General features: G+C 44.0%; 1 protein-coding gene across 1 annotated transcript; it reads left to right on the top strand.

The window, feature by feature from the left end:
- Positions 1-11,422: 11,422 nt before the first annotated feature.
- On the top strand, positions 11,423-12,673 carry LOC127309234 (beta-1,3-galactosyltransferase pvg3-like). Its single transcript, XM_051340157.2, has one exon. The coding sequence runs from the start codon at positions 11,539-11,541 to the stop codon at positions 12,577-12,579; it is 1,041 nt and encodes a 346-aa protein (XP_051196117.1). The 5' UTR covers positions 11,423-11,538; the 3' UTR covers positions 12,580-12,673.
- The last annotated feature ends 4,931 nt before the right edge of the window (positions 12,674-17,604 follow it).

The raw sequence follows: 17,604 nt of genomic DNA, 5'->3' as shown, positions 1-17,604 counted from the left end.
AGAACTAAACGAACTACTCACGAAACATCATATGGAACATGATCAGAGGTGATATGATGATGAATAACAATCTGAACATAAACCTTGGTTCAATGGTTTCACTCAATAGCATCAATAACAAAGAGTAATCAATACCGGGAGAGTTTCCCCTATCAAAAAATCAAGATTCAACCCTAGATGTTACAGCGGTGACAAGGTGCAGCGGTGTAGATGACGGTGACGGTGGTGGAGATGATGGTGATGATGATCCCAATGAAGTCCAGCTCGATGACGGTGACGATGGCGTCGATTTCCCCCTCCGGGAGGGAATTTCCCCGGCAGATTTCAGCCTGCCGGAGAGCTCTTTTCTCTCTGGTGTTTTCTGCCCCGCAGAGGCGGCTGTGACTCTTCGCAACTATCCTCTGGAGCTTAGGTTTTCGGGGCGAAGAAGTACGCGAAGGAGAGGCGGCAGAAGGGGGCTGTGGGCCCCCTCCCCTCAAGGCGGCGCGGCCAGGCCAGGGCCCGCGCCGGCCTATGGGGGGGGCCATGGCGGCCCTCCTCGGCTCCTCCTTTTGGCTGGCTTCATCTTCGGGAAAAATAAGATCTTCGGTGTAATTTCCGTCAATTGTTGATCTTCAGAAATATTGCATTCCGACGATGCTTTTTTCAGCAGAATCCTGACTCCGGTGAATGATTCTCCAATAATCATGAAACATGCAAAATAGGTGAAATAACATAAGTATCATCTCTAAATATGAAATATATCAATGAATAACAGTAAATTATGATATAAAATAGTGATGCAAAATGGACGTATCATGGACCAGCTGCCGGCAAAGGAGGAGCTCCTGGCGGAGGAGGAGCCCGTGGCGGAGGAGGATCTCGTGGCGGAGGAGGAGCCTGTGGTGGAGGTGGCGGCGCAGCCCGGCCAGGTTTTTGCAGAGGCGGCGGCCAAGGGAGATGCCAAGGGAAAGGGTCAAGCGTGGGATTGATTCTCCATCTAGGTCGAGCGGGGCAAACGGGGGGGGGGGGGGGGAATGGGAAGGACATAATTTTTTTGGGTTGACCGACCCAAAAACTTCGAATTACCGTGACTAGTCTCGACTATGCCATCGACTCGATCGACTCGGGCGCTGAGTCTAGTCGACAGGCTGAGTTGGCCTTCCCTTTGCGACGGGTCGACTAGTCGACGACTAGTCGCAACTACTCGTTCGACTCGAAAACCATGAATGCACGGATGATGGTGGATGGATTCAGGAAAATCAAGAAATGCATCAAAATCATTAAGTTCAAGATAGATATATATATATATATATATATATATATATATATATATAGAGCCCAACTATTCTCGCACCCCCCATAAGAGGGGTTCTAGAATAGCTATTCTCGAACCCCCTCTAACCACCATCTAATCCCGACCCGACCCACTTTGAAAAACCGGTAGCCTCGAACAGAACCCCAACTCCACGCAAGTGAACCCCTCTCACATCTCCTCTATCGTGCACATCCTCTAGCCGAGACAGCACTCCCCAATCCAACCGTGCCTCCTACCAGGTCGGCGCCGGCGAGCGAGCGGCGGCGGTAGCCGACGTGAGGGAGCCGGCGACGGAGTCCGGCGAACTTCCCAACCAGAAGACCTTCTTTCGCGTCGGCATGGGAAAGCGAGAGCAGGTTCGTGGAAGCTCAACACCTAGCCCGACGAGATTCCCCAGCAGGAAGATCTTCTTCCATGCCTGCTTCCCACCGCCGTGTGCTCCAGCCGGGCGCCTCCGACCGAGATCTCCTCCGCGCAGCTCTGATCCGGGCGCTCCCCAACTCCACCGAGCAGCTCCGATCTGGGCGCACCCCAACCCACCGCTTGGCTGCAACCCCTACGCGGCCCATCTCCACCCCTTGCTTCGCCGGCGGCCACCTGCTCGGATCCCTGCGGGTGGGTTGGCGAAGACACCCGATTGGACTGCCGCCAATCTCATGCGCGCCCCCTGACGGCATCCACATCGCGCGACGCGGGCCTGCATCCATGGAGCGTACCGCCAGCCTACTTCCACATCACAAATCGCCGGTCTACCTCCACCATATACGCCGCCGGCATGAATCCATGAACGCATGCACCTACCACCCCCAAGCGGCATCCCCATGTTCCATCATCCACTAGCATCTTGCTACGCCGTCGATGATCTCCTCTAGTTACCCGAGACGCCTGCCGCTTGGATCTAGATCCTCCGGGAGTCTACAGATGTCAGTCTGGAAATCCACGCCAGGAATCAACGGGGAATCTGGGAGTCCATCTGCTGCTCCGCCGGAAATTCACCCACGCCACCAGGAAGCCGTGCCGCTCGCAGCACAATCGCGTCTTCCTGGGAAGTCAGTGCGGGAGGTCGTGAGTCCACCCGCGCGCAACTGCAGGGAGTCTGCAGGTTGGTCGGTAAGAGTCACATCTCTCTGAACCTCATTTTGTGATTCTCCATTTTAGGTTCTCTGAACTGCTCGAATTGAACTATTTCTTCTTGTATTTCTTCGTCAGCTATTTGTGCATAACCATTGTCTGTAGTAATGATGACTTAATGTTGATGGAGATCCAGCTCTTTTTAAGTGAATCAGCCACGCCAAGAAAAAAAAAAAGGTCAGGTTTCCCTGCACTAGTAAATAAACTACACGAGGCGTCTGTATTTAGGAAGTTTACTAATAGTTTCAGAGTAGTCCATTCTTTATAATCAGGAACACAAAATGTACTTTGGGTCTTTTTCGATAAGCACATTTTTAAACCTTGAAGTTCACCCCCTGCCGCGGCACGGCCGCCGCCGCTCTCACCCCCTGTCGCGCGCATGGCCGCCGCTGCTCCCACCACCTGTCGGAGGCGCCACTCCCTTTCCCTGTTGCACGGCCGGCTGCCGTAGGGGACGCCCGACCCCTGCCCTGCATCTCGACCGTCTCAGGCCAACGGCGCCGCTTCCTATTTGGTGAAGTTCACATCTCCTGCAATTAGTTTTTCCAATTTTGAATTATTTTGTTAACTGAATTTTGAAGTTCACAAATGGAAAAATGTGTAGTTTAGATATAGGCATGAAAGCTGCCGGCGGCGACCTCTCCGGCATGCTGCTGCCGGTCACATCTCAAACTCCTCGCATATATTTGTTCGCTGCCCTGGTAACCAGCACACCGCCCCTTCCTTTACCCCTCTTACCAAATGAACTCTGTAGTTTACTGTCTTAAAAGCATGAAATTCAGATGATGAACTTGTGAAGTTCAGTCGATGTGAGAAATTGGGCAGCGCTCGGATACCATCAATGAAATTCTTATGTTGTTCAAAAGGAGAAGTTCAGATAGTGCTCCTCAATACTGCTACTATGTAGTGCCGACTGCCGATGCTGGCCACTGTACCTCAACCACCTTGCTCAGAATTTGTGAGAAGTTCAGATATAGGAACCCAATCTCCAAAAAGGTAATTGAGACCTAGGTCAGCTTGTTCCACTCGATGATTGCCTAGTTATCTTCTGAAATTCACTATTTTATTGGGTAAAAGTTCACTTCGCCTATGAGGGGAAGTTCACCTATTTTTAATTATGCCATCATGGTCTTCTGCATATTATCAATTGTGTATTGCAAAAGAATTAGCTTTCAGAGATGCAACTTATATATGCCTTCATAGTTCACAAAATAAAGTTCCGGTGGTACACTTATGTATTGAGGGCAGGTCAAAAGTCTGAACGATGTGTTGGTACTTGCTGATTGATCTTGCTGTTGTTTAGCCCTTAATTATCCAACACTTCAGGATGAAAAACTGAACTACACTTTCTTGATTGATGTGCCAGTACTTCAGAATTTCTAGTTAGGACGTTCACTTCGTACACATGTGAAGTTCACTTTTATCCAACGAAAATAGTAATAATTTTATTCTTAATTATCAGGATTGTACTTCGTTTGTCGTAGAAGTTAGTTTTCTATTTTTCGTGTAGTTCAGTTTTTGCTTCTCCGAAAGTACTACAGCTTCTTTTGTTGTCGTTTGTCACTAGTATGCTGCCTCCTCTGAACTCCGATATTGTTGCAACAATTTTTTTACGGAACCAAGTGCAGCATTTCAGTGATTCTCACTTACATATATATGATGTGGGTGTCACGGGAAATTTAGTTTTACTTTTCTTCCAGGGGAGTTCACTTGGTACGAAGGCAAAAGTTCAGTTTTTGTAGCGTAACAATTCATTTCATAATCAGCAAGCTATTTAGTAATGAGCTAGTTATTAATTTATTGTAACAGAAGATGCATGCAGCCAAGGTGATTTTGAACCACTTCCAGGGGCTAGTTTGATCCATAATCATCTAGCTTCTCTCTCTTGTGTTGATTATTTTCTCTATGCACTACCAACTTTTTTAATGTGCTTGATAATGTGGTACTTACCTTACTTGAATTTGTGCACTCGATTTATTCTGCTGCTGTGTGCACTCGATTTATGCTGCTGCTCTCTGTACAAACATAAATTTATGCCTTATATAAAACATTGGAAGTTCAGTTTTTTATCTTCTCTCCGTACAAAACGTGAACCCATTTATTATGCTACTGTGTGCACTCAATTTATTATGTCAAACAAGTTCAATTTGTTCACAAGGAATTTGCATCTGTTGGAAGTTAACTTTTCTTTGTTGGGGAATCCACTTGGGTGCGGGTAGTTCACTTCTTACCTCCTATTTATGTTGTTATGAAATGATATTGTGAACTGCCCATGCTATTGCTGCTGGACTCGCACCGAGACTGCCGCAAGAAGCAACAGCGAGGACTTCCACGAGCACCGGTGCGAACTCTGGCAAGCATCGCTACGGATTCCCTTGAGCACCAGGTTCGTGCAATACTCAAGCGACCTTCTGGTCCTGTAAAGGTGAGTAGATTTTGTGCCCTAGGTTCCTCTAAAAATAAGAACTATGTTTCTAGAATAATTTCCACAAGAATTTGTCTCTCTGATGACAATCCTATAATTTAAAAGAAGTTGTTCTTGCAACAGCTAAAGAGGTTCACTCTTTAGTCTAAAACCGGTTCAATACATGAAAAATAGAGGTTCACTCTTATCTGTATGTACTGAACTTGATTCTTGCGGCTATTACGTTGTATCTTTTTAGCGTGTATCTGGTTTTAGTTCAGTTTAGTTTTTGGCATTGTTCAGATCTTGGGCACCAAAAGTTCAGTCCGTAAGCTCTTGACGTGACAGAAGTATTTTTTTGTTCAATACTACTTAAGTTAACACAAAATTCACCCCTTTCGCACAGAAATCTCATTTTTACGAGGAAGTTCAGTAAGTCCATGATTAAATATCACTTTTATGTTGTATGTGCACTTCATACAACTATGGTATTCAATAACTTTACTTCTTCTAATCCATGAAGCTCACTTCTCCTAATCTGTGAAGCTCACTTCTCTTAATTCTGAAGTTCACATCTGCTATTTTTTTTTTATACATTCCTGCTAGATAGAATATTTGTGAAGTTTATGACTGCGATGATTCTTGTTTATTCAATAGTTATATCTTATGATGAAATATTTTTTACAGTACATAAACAGAGGATGATTGTCTTCAGCAGAAACAATCACCTTGATGATTAATGTATAAATGATATGTTCATTGGAGATCATTTGAAAAAAATGTTAATACTACTTCCATTTTTAGTGTACAATGGCTGTGAGTAAATTGTTAATACTAGATTATTATTTGGAACTGAGAAGTGCACGTGTATCCCGAGAATAATATTTGTTAGTCTTGAAGTTCAGTTCCGTGGAAGTCTATATCCTTTTTAAACGAGTTCATGTTCGCTGAAACTCAACTAGAAGTTTGCTTCGGCCACGCGGGAGGTTCATTTTTCTTGCAATTCACTCGAAAAAATGGTTCCAAATCATGAGATTCTGGAAGTTCGGGTTCCAAAAATGGTTCCACAACGCTAGCTTTAATAAAAAAAACTTTTGAGTTTGATGTGTAAAACAATTAAAGTTCACTTTTCGTTTTGTAGAGTTTGATGTGTTAAACCAAAGTAGGAGTTCACTATATTCAGTTTCTGAAATTCCTTTTAGTTCTGAACTTTTATCTTATGTTGTCAGTTAACTCTATAGAGTGTTTCAGTTCCGTACCAAGACTTACATTTTGTTTCAGTTAGTGGCATGTTTAGGAACTAGGTTGTGTTGTCTGCCAAGACAGTACTAGTAGTATTATGATCTTACGTGTGGGGATGTTGGATGCTAGTACTGTAGGTAGTTGATTTGCATGCTCTACAGTTGCGAGTTATATATCCTCTCATAGCCGCGTAAATCTGGTTAACCACCAGAGCAACCCAGTACACCTCAACCACCTCCACTTAAGCATATAGCATATAGAATATAATTTCGCCATGCTTTGACACACTGCATTTCGGTCTGTGCATGCGTTGAATTGCCTGATTCACATTTAACATAGTATAAACTTTCTGCTTTCCCCACCCCCGAGTACACTTGCAAGTTGCAAGAGTGGTATTTTATTGACTGCCCATAAATCACCAATCTCATTCCCATTCCCATAATTCCCATTTGTTTAGCTCTCGTGCTTTGGGGTCATATTGCTTGCTATCTGTAAGCAACAAATCAATTAGGCAACACCATGCATGCAGGTCTGATTAATTTTACTTATTGTGTGCTTGCTGGGTATTAAACATAGAAGTCCATTTAATCATGTCTGATAAGTTCAATATATCAGACAAGTTCAATTCGTCTGCATAAGAATTTAAAACTTCTTGGAAGTTAACTTTTCTTTTCGGGGGAATCCACTGCGTCAGTGGGAGGAGTCCGCTTCTGGCTAGTATGAAAAATAGGTGTTCACATTATTATGAGATGCCTCCGACTAGTATGAAAAATGGTAATTTACATTATTATCAGGGCCAGTTCACTTCCTATATTTGGGGAGTTCGTTTAGTCTGTCTGACTATTACAGTTTAAAGCACACAGGCGGCACTTTGCGACATACATCAGCGGCTGGAGTAGGACCTACCTCTCCGTCGTATAGCCTTCTATTGGTACCGAGACCAGGTAGTTGAACTATCTCAACCTGAATTTAGACGATAGCAATGTGTAGTTCAATCAGGTCGACCATGAAGTTCAGATAGCAATGAATGTGATAGATGTTTTTACTTGCCTAAATACTACTAGATGGATGGATTATTCATGAATACTTCTCTAAATACTATTGTGCAGAATCTGGCGTTGTCACTTGCTTGAGATAAGGTTGCGCGGGTCAACTAGCAAGGCAGCAGGCAGCGAGCGGAGCAAGGCAGCAGGCAGCAGCCATCAATTTCCGGACGTCAATCCAGCGGCAGGTGGAGCAGCTGTTGCCATACGTGCTAATCAGTGATGCTCCTTTTTTTTGAATGAAGCAGATCCTCTCACCGTCTCACAGGAGTAGCTTTCAAATTGATGCTCCTTTTTTCTGAATGAAGCAGATCCTCTCACGGGAGTAGCTTTCAACTTGTATGTTGGTGCTTCTAAACTGCTCCAGCTTGGCTACTTTTTTTTTTGTAGTTTTGTGCCTTTACCAGCTACGTTTGTACTGTTGCAGCCAAAAAATGATTTTTGTGCAGTGCACAAAACAGATTAAATATTAGAATATGTAAAGTAAAGTACTGGAAATTTGAATGTGCTTGATGTTCAATGGGAAACTTACTTTTTGTGGGCATTCACTTTGGGAATGGTGCGAAGTTCACTTTGCACCATCTGGATGTTCAGTTCAAAATATGTCAGAAAATTCACCTCGCACAAGCCAGAAATTTATCTCTTCTAGGACTTCAGTTTGACCACAACGGAATTTCATTTTTCACTATGCAGAAGTTTACCTTAAAATCACTGGAAGTTTGTGCAAACCTACAGGAAGTTTACCATTTTGTGGGATGTAATTTTGACCACGATGGAAAGTTCACTTTGTGCTATGCGGAAGTTCACCTCCAACATGTTCACTTTTTTCCCGCGACCGGAAGTTCACTAACAGCTATCGGGAAGTTCACTTTCATATTCGAGCTGCTCACGCACTCCGTCTTTTCCTGGGCGGAAATCATACGCATAGAAATCTTTCGTACGACCATCGATTACGAAAATCGATCAAATCCACATACAATTAACACTAATATAACTCTAGTAATACCCCAACACACCATAATACCACACCTAATCAATCTAGATGAGCCAATTCGAAATGTTCTAGCGTTATCTTCGGCTTTGCGTATTTCTAAAATTAAACTTAAATCTTTTAGAATTTGGAAAAACATTCAACATGAAAAAGATGCGCCTAATCAATATCTTTTCAACTCAATATCATTTGGAACATTCCAACGTGGTCCGGAAATAAACCCCCCAAAAAAGTACGAAAAACCGAGAAATTCAAAACGCTGAATCAAGTATTTTCAAATCTGCTCTTAAACTGTAAAGAATTTGGAAAAGTTATCTTCATGAAAAAGATGCGCCTAGTCATCAGCTTTCCAACGGCATATCATACACATCAATCAAATAAACGGTTCGAAAATTAGACCCCCAAAACTGCACGGAAATTGAGAAATCCGCGAAAACGTTGTTTCGTATATTTAAAATTATTTCTAAACAGTAGAGAATTTGGGAAAACGATGAACACGAAAAAGTTGCGAAATTTATGTGCGAATCCAACGGTATATTATACGCATCAATCCGATAAGCGGTTTGAAAATCATCGTGAAAATACTTTCCGCACGAACATGCAATTCTGGTATTCCGTCGAGAAGTTCACTAGGAAACACCCGGAAGTTCAGAAAGGGTTCGAGAATAGTTATTCTCGAACCGGTTCGAGAATAGCAGACCTATATATATATATATATATATTATGATCGTGAAGAAGAAAGTAAAAGGATCTTCGAGTTATTCAAGACCGAGTTCGATAGTGAATCAAATAATCACCATGAGGGTCATGGGGAGATCAAGAAATTTCCAAGATATAATTCATTGGAAGAACTAATAGGTGATCATGATTGAGCTTGTGAGTTGAGCTATGAAGGTTTATGATCTTGAGATAATGAATACTACACAACAGAAGAATTTGATATATTGCTTGAGGATAGGCTTAGGGTGCTATTAAGAATTTCTATCGAGTGAGTAGCTTGATTGCATCATATTTAGAGTGCTTAAACCTTTTCATGTTTCCATCATCCTTTTTTTTTTTGATCTAGGGTGGTTTTCTGTGTGAGGATGCATAGCTTGTTGTTAGCTTAAAACTGACAATAGTTCATTGAAAATGGAGTTTGTATGACTGAGTTGTGACGTTCTTTTTGAGTTGATTGTTTTGCTGGCCTGGACCTCAGGTTGGGCTTCCGGGTGAGCTCATTATCTACTAACCTCACTCATAAGTATGGAAATACCACCGCCCACAATACCGATTGAGCTCTAACTTGATTCTCATCCTAATTTCATCTAACTTTTCTCAATTGAAACTCATATGCAACTAAAACTTAATTGCAACTCCTAGACAAACACAAGTTATTACGGTACAAATCCCTGAGAACTTGATGGAGTTCTAATTGATGAGATTAATGTCCGCTATATTATTACTATTTTTCAAGAAAGTTATAACATTGTTGTAAAAAATTTTAAAGATACACGATAATTTCCCAACCAAAAAAAAGCTAAAATAATTTCCTGGAAAGGGGACGAAATAAACCTTGGAGTGTGCATTTCGAGGGCCCGATTTGAGAGATTATTAGTTTGCAAAGGAAACTGCTGGGCGTCCCCCGGGGGATCAGATTCCCCAGCCTCCGGGTCCCCAGCCGTCGGATCAACCATATTGACGGTTAGATTCGCATGTAGCAAAAAAACATCTCCGGCAGCAAAAAATCACCCCCGGCAGCAAATGACTGAAGCAAAAAACGATTCGTTCAGAAAAGAAAATAAAAAGGCTGGGCTCGCCGGAGACCTCGCCGGAGACCACGTAGCAAACATATTACGCAGATGTAGCAAAACCGCAAATAAAATGTAGCAAATTTTTTTATTCATATGCTGCAAATCCTCTAAGACATCAACGGAGACATCGCCTGCAGCCGGCAGCAACGCCGTCCGAGGTTGCAGCAACTCCATCCGTCCAGGACAGCAACGCCACAAGCTGCTAGTAGCAATGCCCTATGCCTATGGTAGCAAAAAAAACGAACAACTCATCGGAGAGCTCACCGGAGATCTGGTACCAAAATTTTGTGCTTCCGTAGTAAAACTGCATAACGGGGTTGTAGCAATAACAATTTCATTCTATGATGGAAATCCAAGTACTACAGTTGTAGCAATTCGTAGACACCAAAATAGCAAAAAGTTTCTTCCTATGACATAAATTCGAAGAGCATATGGTACAAAAATTCAGAAGGATTGACGTCAGTCGGTAGCATCACCATGAACGTCTGGTAGCATCTCCGCCCTGGCTTCCTAGCATCGAACAATAGCACAAACAGTAGAGGCCGCGAACCACTGTCGCTTGTGGCCCGAGCAAGACGAGGAAGGCTCGTGCCGCCTTAGCGGATGGACGCCGGTGATGAGAGTCCCGGCGGCGACGGTTATAGGTGCGGCAGAGGAGGAGCATGATGTCGTGCCGCCGTGGGCGCGGGGGGGGAGCAACACGAGGTTTTGAGCGCCATGGGCGCGGGGGATGAGCAGCACGAGGTCGTGAGCGCGGCGGGGCGACGGAGCAGCAAACCATGCTGCTACTCCCCGCCGGTAGCCGGAGCTCGGCCTCGCCGCGTGGCAGCGGGTGCCTATGGTGGCGCGGCGGCGAGATCCAGGGCGTGCGGCGAAGGTATCCACAGGGACCGGAGATGGGGTGTGCGGTAGTTGGGCGACGGCGATGGGGACGGACACCAGCGTTGGGCGCAAGCGCCGGCGCCTCGGGCGTGGTCGCCCATGGAGTTGGGGAAGCGCTGCTCTCTCGATCTATGTCGCGTGCAGAAGATAGGGTCGTGGGGAGAAAAGCGATGGGCCAGGAAACGGTAAGGTGGGCCCTACAGGACACGCGTCCTGTGCTGAGTGCGGAGGATGGGGAGGACGCGATCCCCCGGAGGAATCAGATCATTTTCCGTTTGCAAATGTGTACAATATTTTTTTTGCGAAACAGAGTACAGACACATACACTCACAAATTTGTACATACACTCACTACTAGATACTCCCGCGAAACCACAAGTATCTGGTATTTTGAACATGAACACGGTTTTCCAAAACATAAGAAAATATTGTATGAATGTGCATTTTGAGTCAAGTCTAATCATTCGCTGCATCGATCTGTCAGTTTGAATGGTGCCGGTGGCAACAAGACGGGTTGATCGATGTGCGCGTTGACTCCCCGCGAGGTTCCCCCAAGATCCGGCGCCCTCGCATGGCGCGGTCGGCGCGCCCCGCAGCCTTTACGCAAAGCGTGAGATCCTATCGTGCACACGAAGCTCCCCCACGCATCACACGAGAAGCTAGCTTCATTACACCGAGCTAAGCTAGCTTGCTAGCTAGCCCCGGCCGGCCACTAGCGCACCACATACATTAGCCTATTCTGCGATCAATCACGCAATGCCGGCGCCGAGCAATCTCCTCAGGTCCATGGCCAACGACGCGAAGCATCAAGCCGCGATGAGGAAGCAGGGTGTCCATGGCTTCCCGAGGCTGTCGGCCTCCAGCAAGGCTCTCATCCTGCTCCCCGTCCTCCTCCTCGCCTTCATCTACCTCATCGTCTACCCCAAGGAGTTCGAGCTGCAGGCGCTCATGAGCTCCTGCGGCCAACCACCAAACGCCTACACCGCCGCCGCCAATGGCTCCTCAACGACCGTCCACGCGTACGCCCGGGAGCCCGACTTCCGGCTCCTCATCGGCATCCTCACCCGCGCCGACTTCTACGAGCGCCGCCACCTCCTCCGCATGGTCTACGGCCTGCAGCTCGCCTCCCCGGACCTCGCCGCGCAGATCGACGTGCGCTTCGTCTTCTGCCGCCTCTACAAGGACGACCAGCGGGTGCTCATCCCGCTCGAGATCCTCACGCACGGCGACATCATCGTGCTCGACGCCTGCGAGGAGAACCTCAACGGCGGGAAGACCCACACCTTCTTCACCGCCGCGGCCTCCCTCTACGCCGACGCGCCCTACGACTACGTCATGAAGGCCGACGACGACATCATGTTCCGGCTGCCGGAGCTGGTGGCGTCGCTGGGCGCCATGCCGCGCCAGGACATGTACTACGGCGCCACCATCCCCTGCGGCAGCATGGACCCGAGCAAGGGGTACATGTCCGGCATGGGGTACGCGCTGTCGTGGGACCTGGTGGAGTGGCTGGCCGGGGCGGAGGAGGTGACCAAGGGCCGCATCGTCGGGACGGAGGACAAGATGACCGGCGAGTGGCTGAGGCTCGGCGGCAAGGGGAGGAACAGGTTCAACGCCAAGCCCGCCATGTACGACTACCCGCTGCCGGTGCCCATAGACAGTTGCTCCCACGCGTTCGTGCCGGACACCATCGCCGTGCACCGTCTCAAGGATAACCCCAGGTGGGCGCACGCGCTCGGTTACTTCAACTTCACCGCGGGGCTCAAGTCATCCAAGTTCTACAAGTTCGACGCCTAAGCTAGCTGACGGCTAGACTCATTAATTTTGGGGATTTTTACAGTTTATAAAAGAGGCATGTTTCAATTCTACTTGTATCTATATTTCTATATCGATCTCATTAATTTTGGAGGAATTCTTACTTGAACGACTATATCGAATCGAGCATACGAAAGATAAACCAAGATATTACCGAGATGATGGACTAAAAGAGAAGCTCACGTTTTTTTCCCCTCTTCCTAAAACATAGGCAAAGGTAGCATGCTTATTTTGGACAAAAAACTTATTCAGGGTAAAACTGAACACATAAAGTTTTTCACCATCCAACCACTTGTCGTCCAAACATCGATTTCTCACATCTGGAAGAACATCTTTTGTGCTCAATTGATTTTACTGAAGATGCCGCTAAAATTAGGGGATTAATGAAACTTACAAGTGTAAACATAGGATTTAGTCCTATGGGGAGCAATGGAATGTGGAAAGAGACCCCTCATTTCAAAAAGAGGAAAAGCGCAAGCAAGCTTCACTGCATGCAGTACTTGCTTGAGTCATGTGTATGTTGCACTATTAAGAGGGGTATTCTCGTTGAACAAAGGGATATCACGTATAAATCTGTTTTCATATAAATAAACACCCTATCTTCTTTTTCCTCTACAAAATTGAGACCCAACGGTTCATTATCTGGCCCGGAGAGTTTGGTCCCAATTGAAATATATATGCTGAAGGGTCTGGAACTCCGCTTGAAATTCCTGACGGCCATGTGCCACGAAAAACAACTACCTCCTCCATACCGGTTTATTAGGGTATTACGTATTTTGAGGAGAAACTTTAACCGTTGATTTGGTCAACAAAATATAAGATGCAGTTCCTCAATCCACGAATAAGTGTACATACGGATTTTTTAAGATAAATTATGAAATGGAGTGAAAAATATATTAAGAAGATGCAAATCAACATCTTATTTCTTTTTAATTCTTTCACCTCTAATAAACTAAGTGTATGTAGAAAACGAGGAGAACATGTGTTAGTGGGTTTGATTTCTGCTCGACGAGAGAGAAGTAATTTTTGCAACTTTAAAGTGCATTGAAAAGATATAAGTATATTTTTTTGTCGATAAAGTTTAAAGCTAGACGTTCACTTATTTAAGGACGGAGGAAGTATTATATATTCCACAAAAATCATAACGGGAAGTTTTTTCTCAAAATACGTAATACCCTTATAAACCGGTATGGAAGTAGTAGTTTTTTTGTGGACGTATATAAGCACTCCTTCTCCAAAGGTGTTTGCCTAAAAAAGAAAACCTTTTCATTTCTCTAACTGTCATTGTCGAGCACCTCAAAAGCTTGAGCTATCTTAATTCCTCCACGTAAATTCAAAGGTTCAACAATACTTGTGTGCACAGTGTCTCTCATGGTATTTTACCAACATCAGTCATCGGGGATGGCTAAGCAAATTTATAGGCAAGTTGCATGGAGAATGAGAAAACATGATGGCACAACGATGTATACCAAGGTTCGGGCCTTTCTCGATGAGGGAACACCCTACTCCTTCTTGTATGATCTCAATTGTTGATGGATGATGATGGTTATACAGAGCGCATTGGTATGGTGTGGACCGTGTGGTTGTATGTCTGAATCCAATCCCTAGGTGTGGTTTATATAGGCTGCCAGCCTGCCACACCCCAGTTACAATAAATGCTTAGTGGCACACTATATCCATAATTACATGGTAACAATTTAATGATGCCGTAGTGACGTTGTTATGAACTCATGCCCTGATTGTTTGGTAACGTCAGTAATCATGGCCGGCTTTTATGTTGGCCTCACCGGTCTTGGTGTGGTTCGTGAGTCCGCCGTCCTGGTGATGATTGAGGAGTCTTCTAGTCAAACCAGGTTGAGGAGTCGGACTACCCTATCATGCTAGCGACCTTATGATGGACTTTGGCTACCTTTGCCTAGTATAAGATTCTTCCATTGGCTAGATTCACCGTGGGCCTTCTACTGTTTTTGGGTCTACTCATAGGTGATCTCGCATACAATGTCCGTAGTTGTTCATAAATAATGATGAACTTTCCAGTAATTGTATTTATTCAAGAGTTTATAAGCAGTGAAAAAATGTGGTGATACATTAGTAATTCGTCTTATTTCGAGCTAGTATTGGAAGCCAAATATCTTATAGCAAAACTAAAATTGCATTACAACTGAAAGTTAGACTCCATTTTAGTTACTATTACATCCAAGGTGGTTGTTTGGATCTTAGGCCCATATGAATCTATTATGAAAAATGCACAAAAACCAATTTAAAAAATATCAAAAATTTCGGAAAAATATTGCGTGTACATTCGAACATTCTATACCCCTACACATGTTTTTGAGAAAAAATAATATTTTATGTGGCATGTGCAAAAATACAAAAAGATCTCCTATCAATAGTCATGTTGGAGCATCGAAATTTGTCTTTTTACAGGGGACACAAAAATGTTTTTCACGAAAACTTGTGTGTGGACGTAGAATATCTAGATGTACACGCAAAATTTTGTTTCTAATTTTTTGTCACCTACTCCTCGAGCAGGGCCGGTCCATAGATTTCGAAAGCCCCAGGGCGACATGTACCAAGGGCCCCTTGTTCACAATGGCGAAAGCCTAGGGCTGGGGGGGGCACGGTCCCCTACTCTAAAAATTTCTCAAAGATATATGTTTAAGCTAAATTTTAAATATTACTTAAAGTTTAAACATGATTGGTCTTCTGGGCATTTTATGTTTATACGTGAGATAGGTATACTCATAATTTTTTTAAAAAAACTGTAGCAACACACGGACATTCAGCTAATATAAGATATATATAAATCCCTAATTGGCTTACCATACTCACATGTCATACAAATAACGGTAAATACAAATCAATATACATTAAAACTATCAAACTCATATTAAGTTCAAATAGCTCAATACATCAGCCTCAATATATCACCTCCACTCTCCAGGCGTCATGCTATTGTTGCCATGCACAGTGGGCAGCGCAGGCTCTCCCGTGCCACCTTCGTCGTGAGGCAGCCATGGTGGAACACATACCCGCACGCTAGGAGGAGGGGGACATGGGCGCACTAGCCAAAGTAAGAAATGCATACCGCACAAACGGTATGCACATTCCGGCTGGGTACGCCATTCCCACAGCGGGTACAAGGCGAAGGGAATCTTTCATCTTCGAAGTTGTGTCTCTAGCGTGACGAAGCGATAAACGCGGTACAGAAACACCTTAGCCACAATCAGCAACGCTCCTCCTATCACAAGTATTTGGCAATCGCTAGCCCCTTTCTTGTCAAAGGCGTCACCATGGTTTGCCGCATACTCACCACTCGCCTCCATGACCTGCAGGTTTAACGGGGATGGTGAGGCGCCAGCTAGGTACCCATATTTTTTGGATTTTCTTTCATTTAGGGAATGGAAAAGAATGGAGGAGATTAATCTCGTACTTTGAGTTTTTTGCTTTCATTTTTATGACCATCAGCTAGTTGTTTGGATAACGAAGATCGATAAGTTTTTATAAATCAACTTTTAGGTGGGGGGGGGGGGGGGGGCATGCCCCCTGTACTAGATATTTCTTAAGGATATCTATTTACATTAAATTTTAAATGAGCATGATTGGTTTTCTGGAACTCTTAACAATCTCCTTCAGGCTCCGCCATTTGGTCACACACAAATTACCTAAAAGTTATTAGTATTCACCAAGAGAAATATTAGGGTATTTGATGACGGGTTTCCTGCATCAACCATGGTTATTGCATTACTTGTAGCACCAAATATTTATTTAAAATTTTCCCATGGAAGCTTTGCAAATGGTAACCACTGGACCATGCAGCAGTGTTGTCAATGTGGCCATGTTCGCACCCAAAACGATGTTTGGGAATAGCCTACTATATAACTTGATAGAGGTGGAATGCTTGATAGAGTTTAAGGTGACTAAAAGTAAAATAATTAAACAAGACTACAAGAGTAAGTAAACTGAAACTAAAAGTAAACAAGAACATGCGAGTTTGGTTATGGAGTGAAGCGGTATTATAAAAGGATTCTCAGGGAGCATGAGACATGTCACTTAGCACCTTCAACAACATCATCTAGCCAAGAGTAATTTTCTCTCCCGTCATGTAGGCAAATGTTACATGGTGCACAACACATAACATCGAGAGAGTTAACTAATACACACAATCATGAATGAAAACTATAAATTATCTTTATCCAAGACATAATATTTGCTAGTGTTTCACCATTACTCCCCAAGAAGAAAGGAATCTACTCACACATGGAGGTAAGCAACATGATCATAGTAATAATATGGATCAAGTACATGAGGATGAATGGATACTTGCTCAAATCTACTATTTTTCAGTGCGCTATATTTTTATTGCTTCATGCATTATGTGTTATTTTTGGAGCGTTTTTTTGTGTGTGTTTTGTTTTGTTTTGTTTGCTGATCAATAAAGTTGGATCCATCATATTTGTTTTGGAGAGAGACACGCTCCGCTTTAATTGCATGAACGCTCTAGTTTTCACTCATATGTTCAATGAGCGTTCTATTTTTGCGAGTACTGCGTTTAAGCTCTAGTTTTTCATTCATATTATGTTCAGAGCTTGTTGGTTTTCTATATGCAAGTGAATTTATCTCTCTGATATCTATTGAATATTATCTACGAGAGTTGTTCCAAATAAGTTAATTGGTATTGGATACGAGTAAGAAGTCTCATATTAATAGTGATGCAAATGAAAGATCTCCTTTGATGTTTCAATTGAGTTTACTTGATGATCATTTAGTTTTTTATTTTTAATATCACCATATGCTTTGATTAATAAGTTTTGTCGCTATGCATGATTATGGCCATTATTGCTCTCTTAGTCAGTCGCCCCCTTTCTTTTGCTAGCCTTCTTTTGTACTGAGTATGAGCTCTACTCGTGCATCCAACTCCCAAAAACCAAAAATGCCAATCGTGTCCACCATATCTACCTATATGTGGTATTGTATCGCCACTCCAAAGTAAATTGCTTGTGTACT

The sequence above is a fragment of the Lolium perenne genome, chromosome 6 (genome assembly GCF_019359855.2).
Source record: "Lolium perenne isolate Kyuss_39 chromosome 6, Kyuss_2.0, whole genome shotgun sequence".
In the NCBI taxonomy this organism is placed as follows: domain Eukaryota; kingdom Viridiplantae; phylum Streptophyta; class Magnoliopsida; order Poales; family Poaceae; genus Lolium; species Lolium perenne.
This window is presented reverse-complemented; position numbering and strand designations above follow the sequence as displayed.

Coding starts and splice junctions, on each gene's coding strand:
- LOC127309234 (XM_051340157.2), top strand. CDS start 11,539: ATGCCGGCGCCGAGCAATCTCCTCAGGTCCATGGCCAACGACGCGAAG.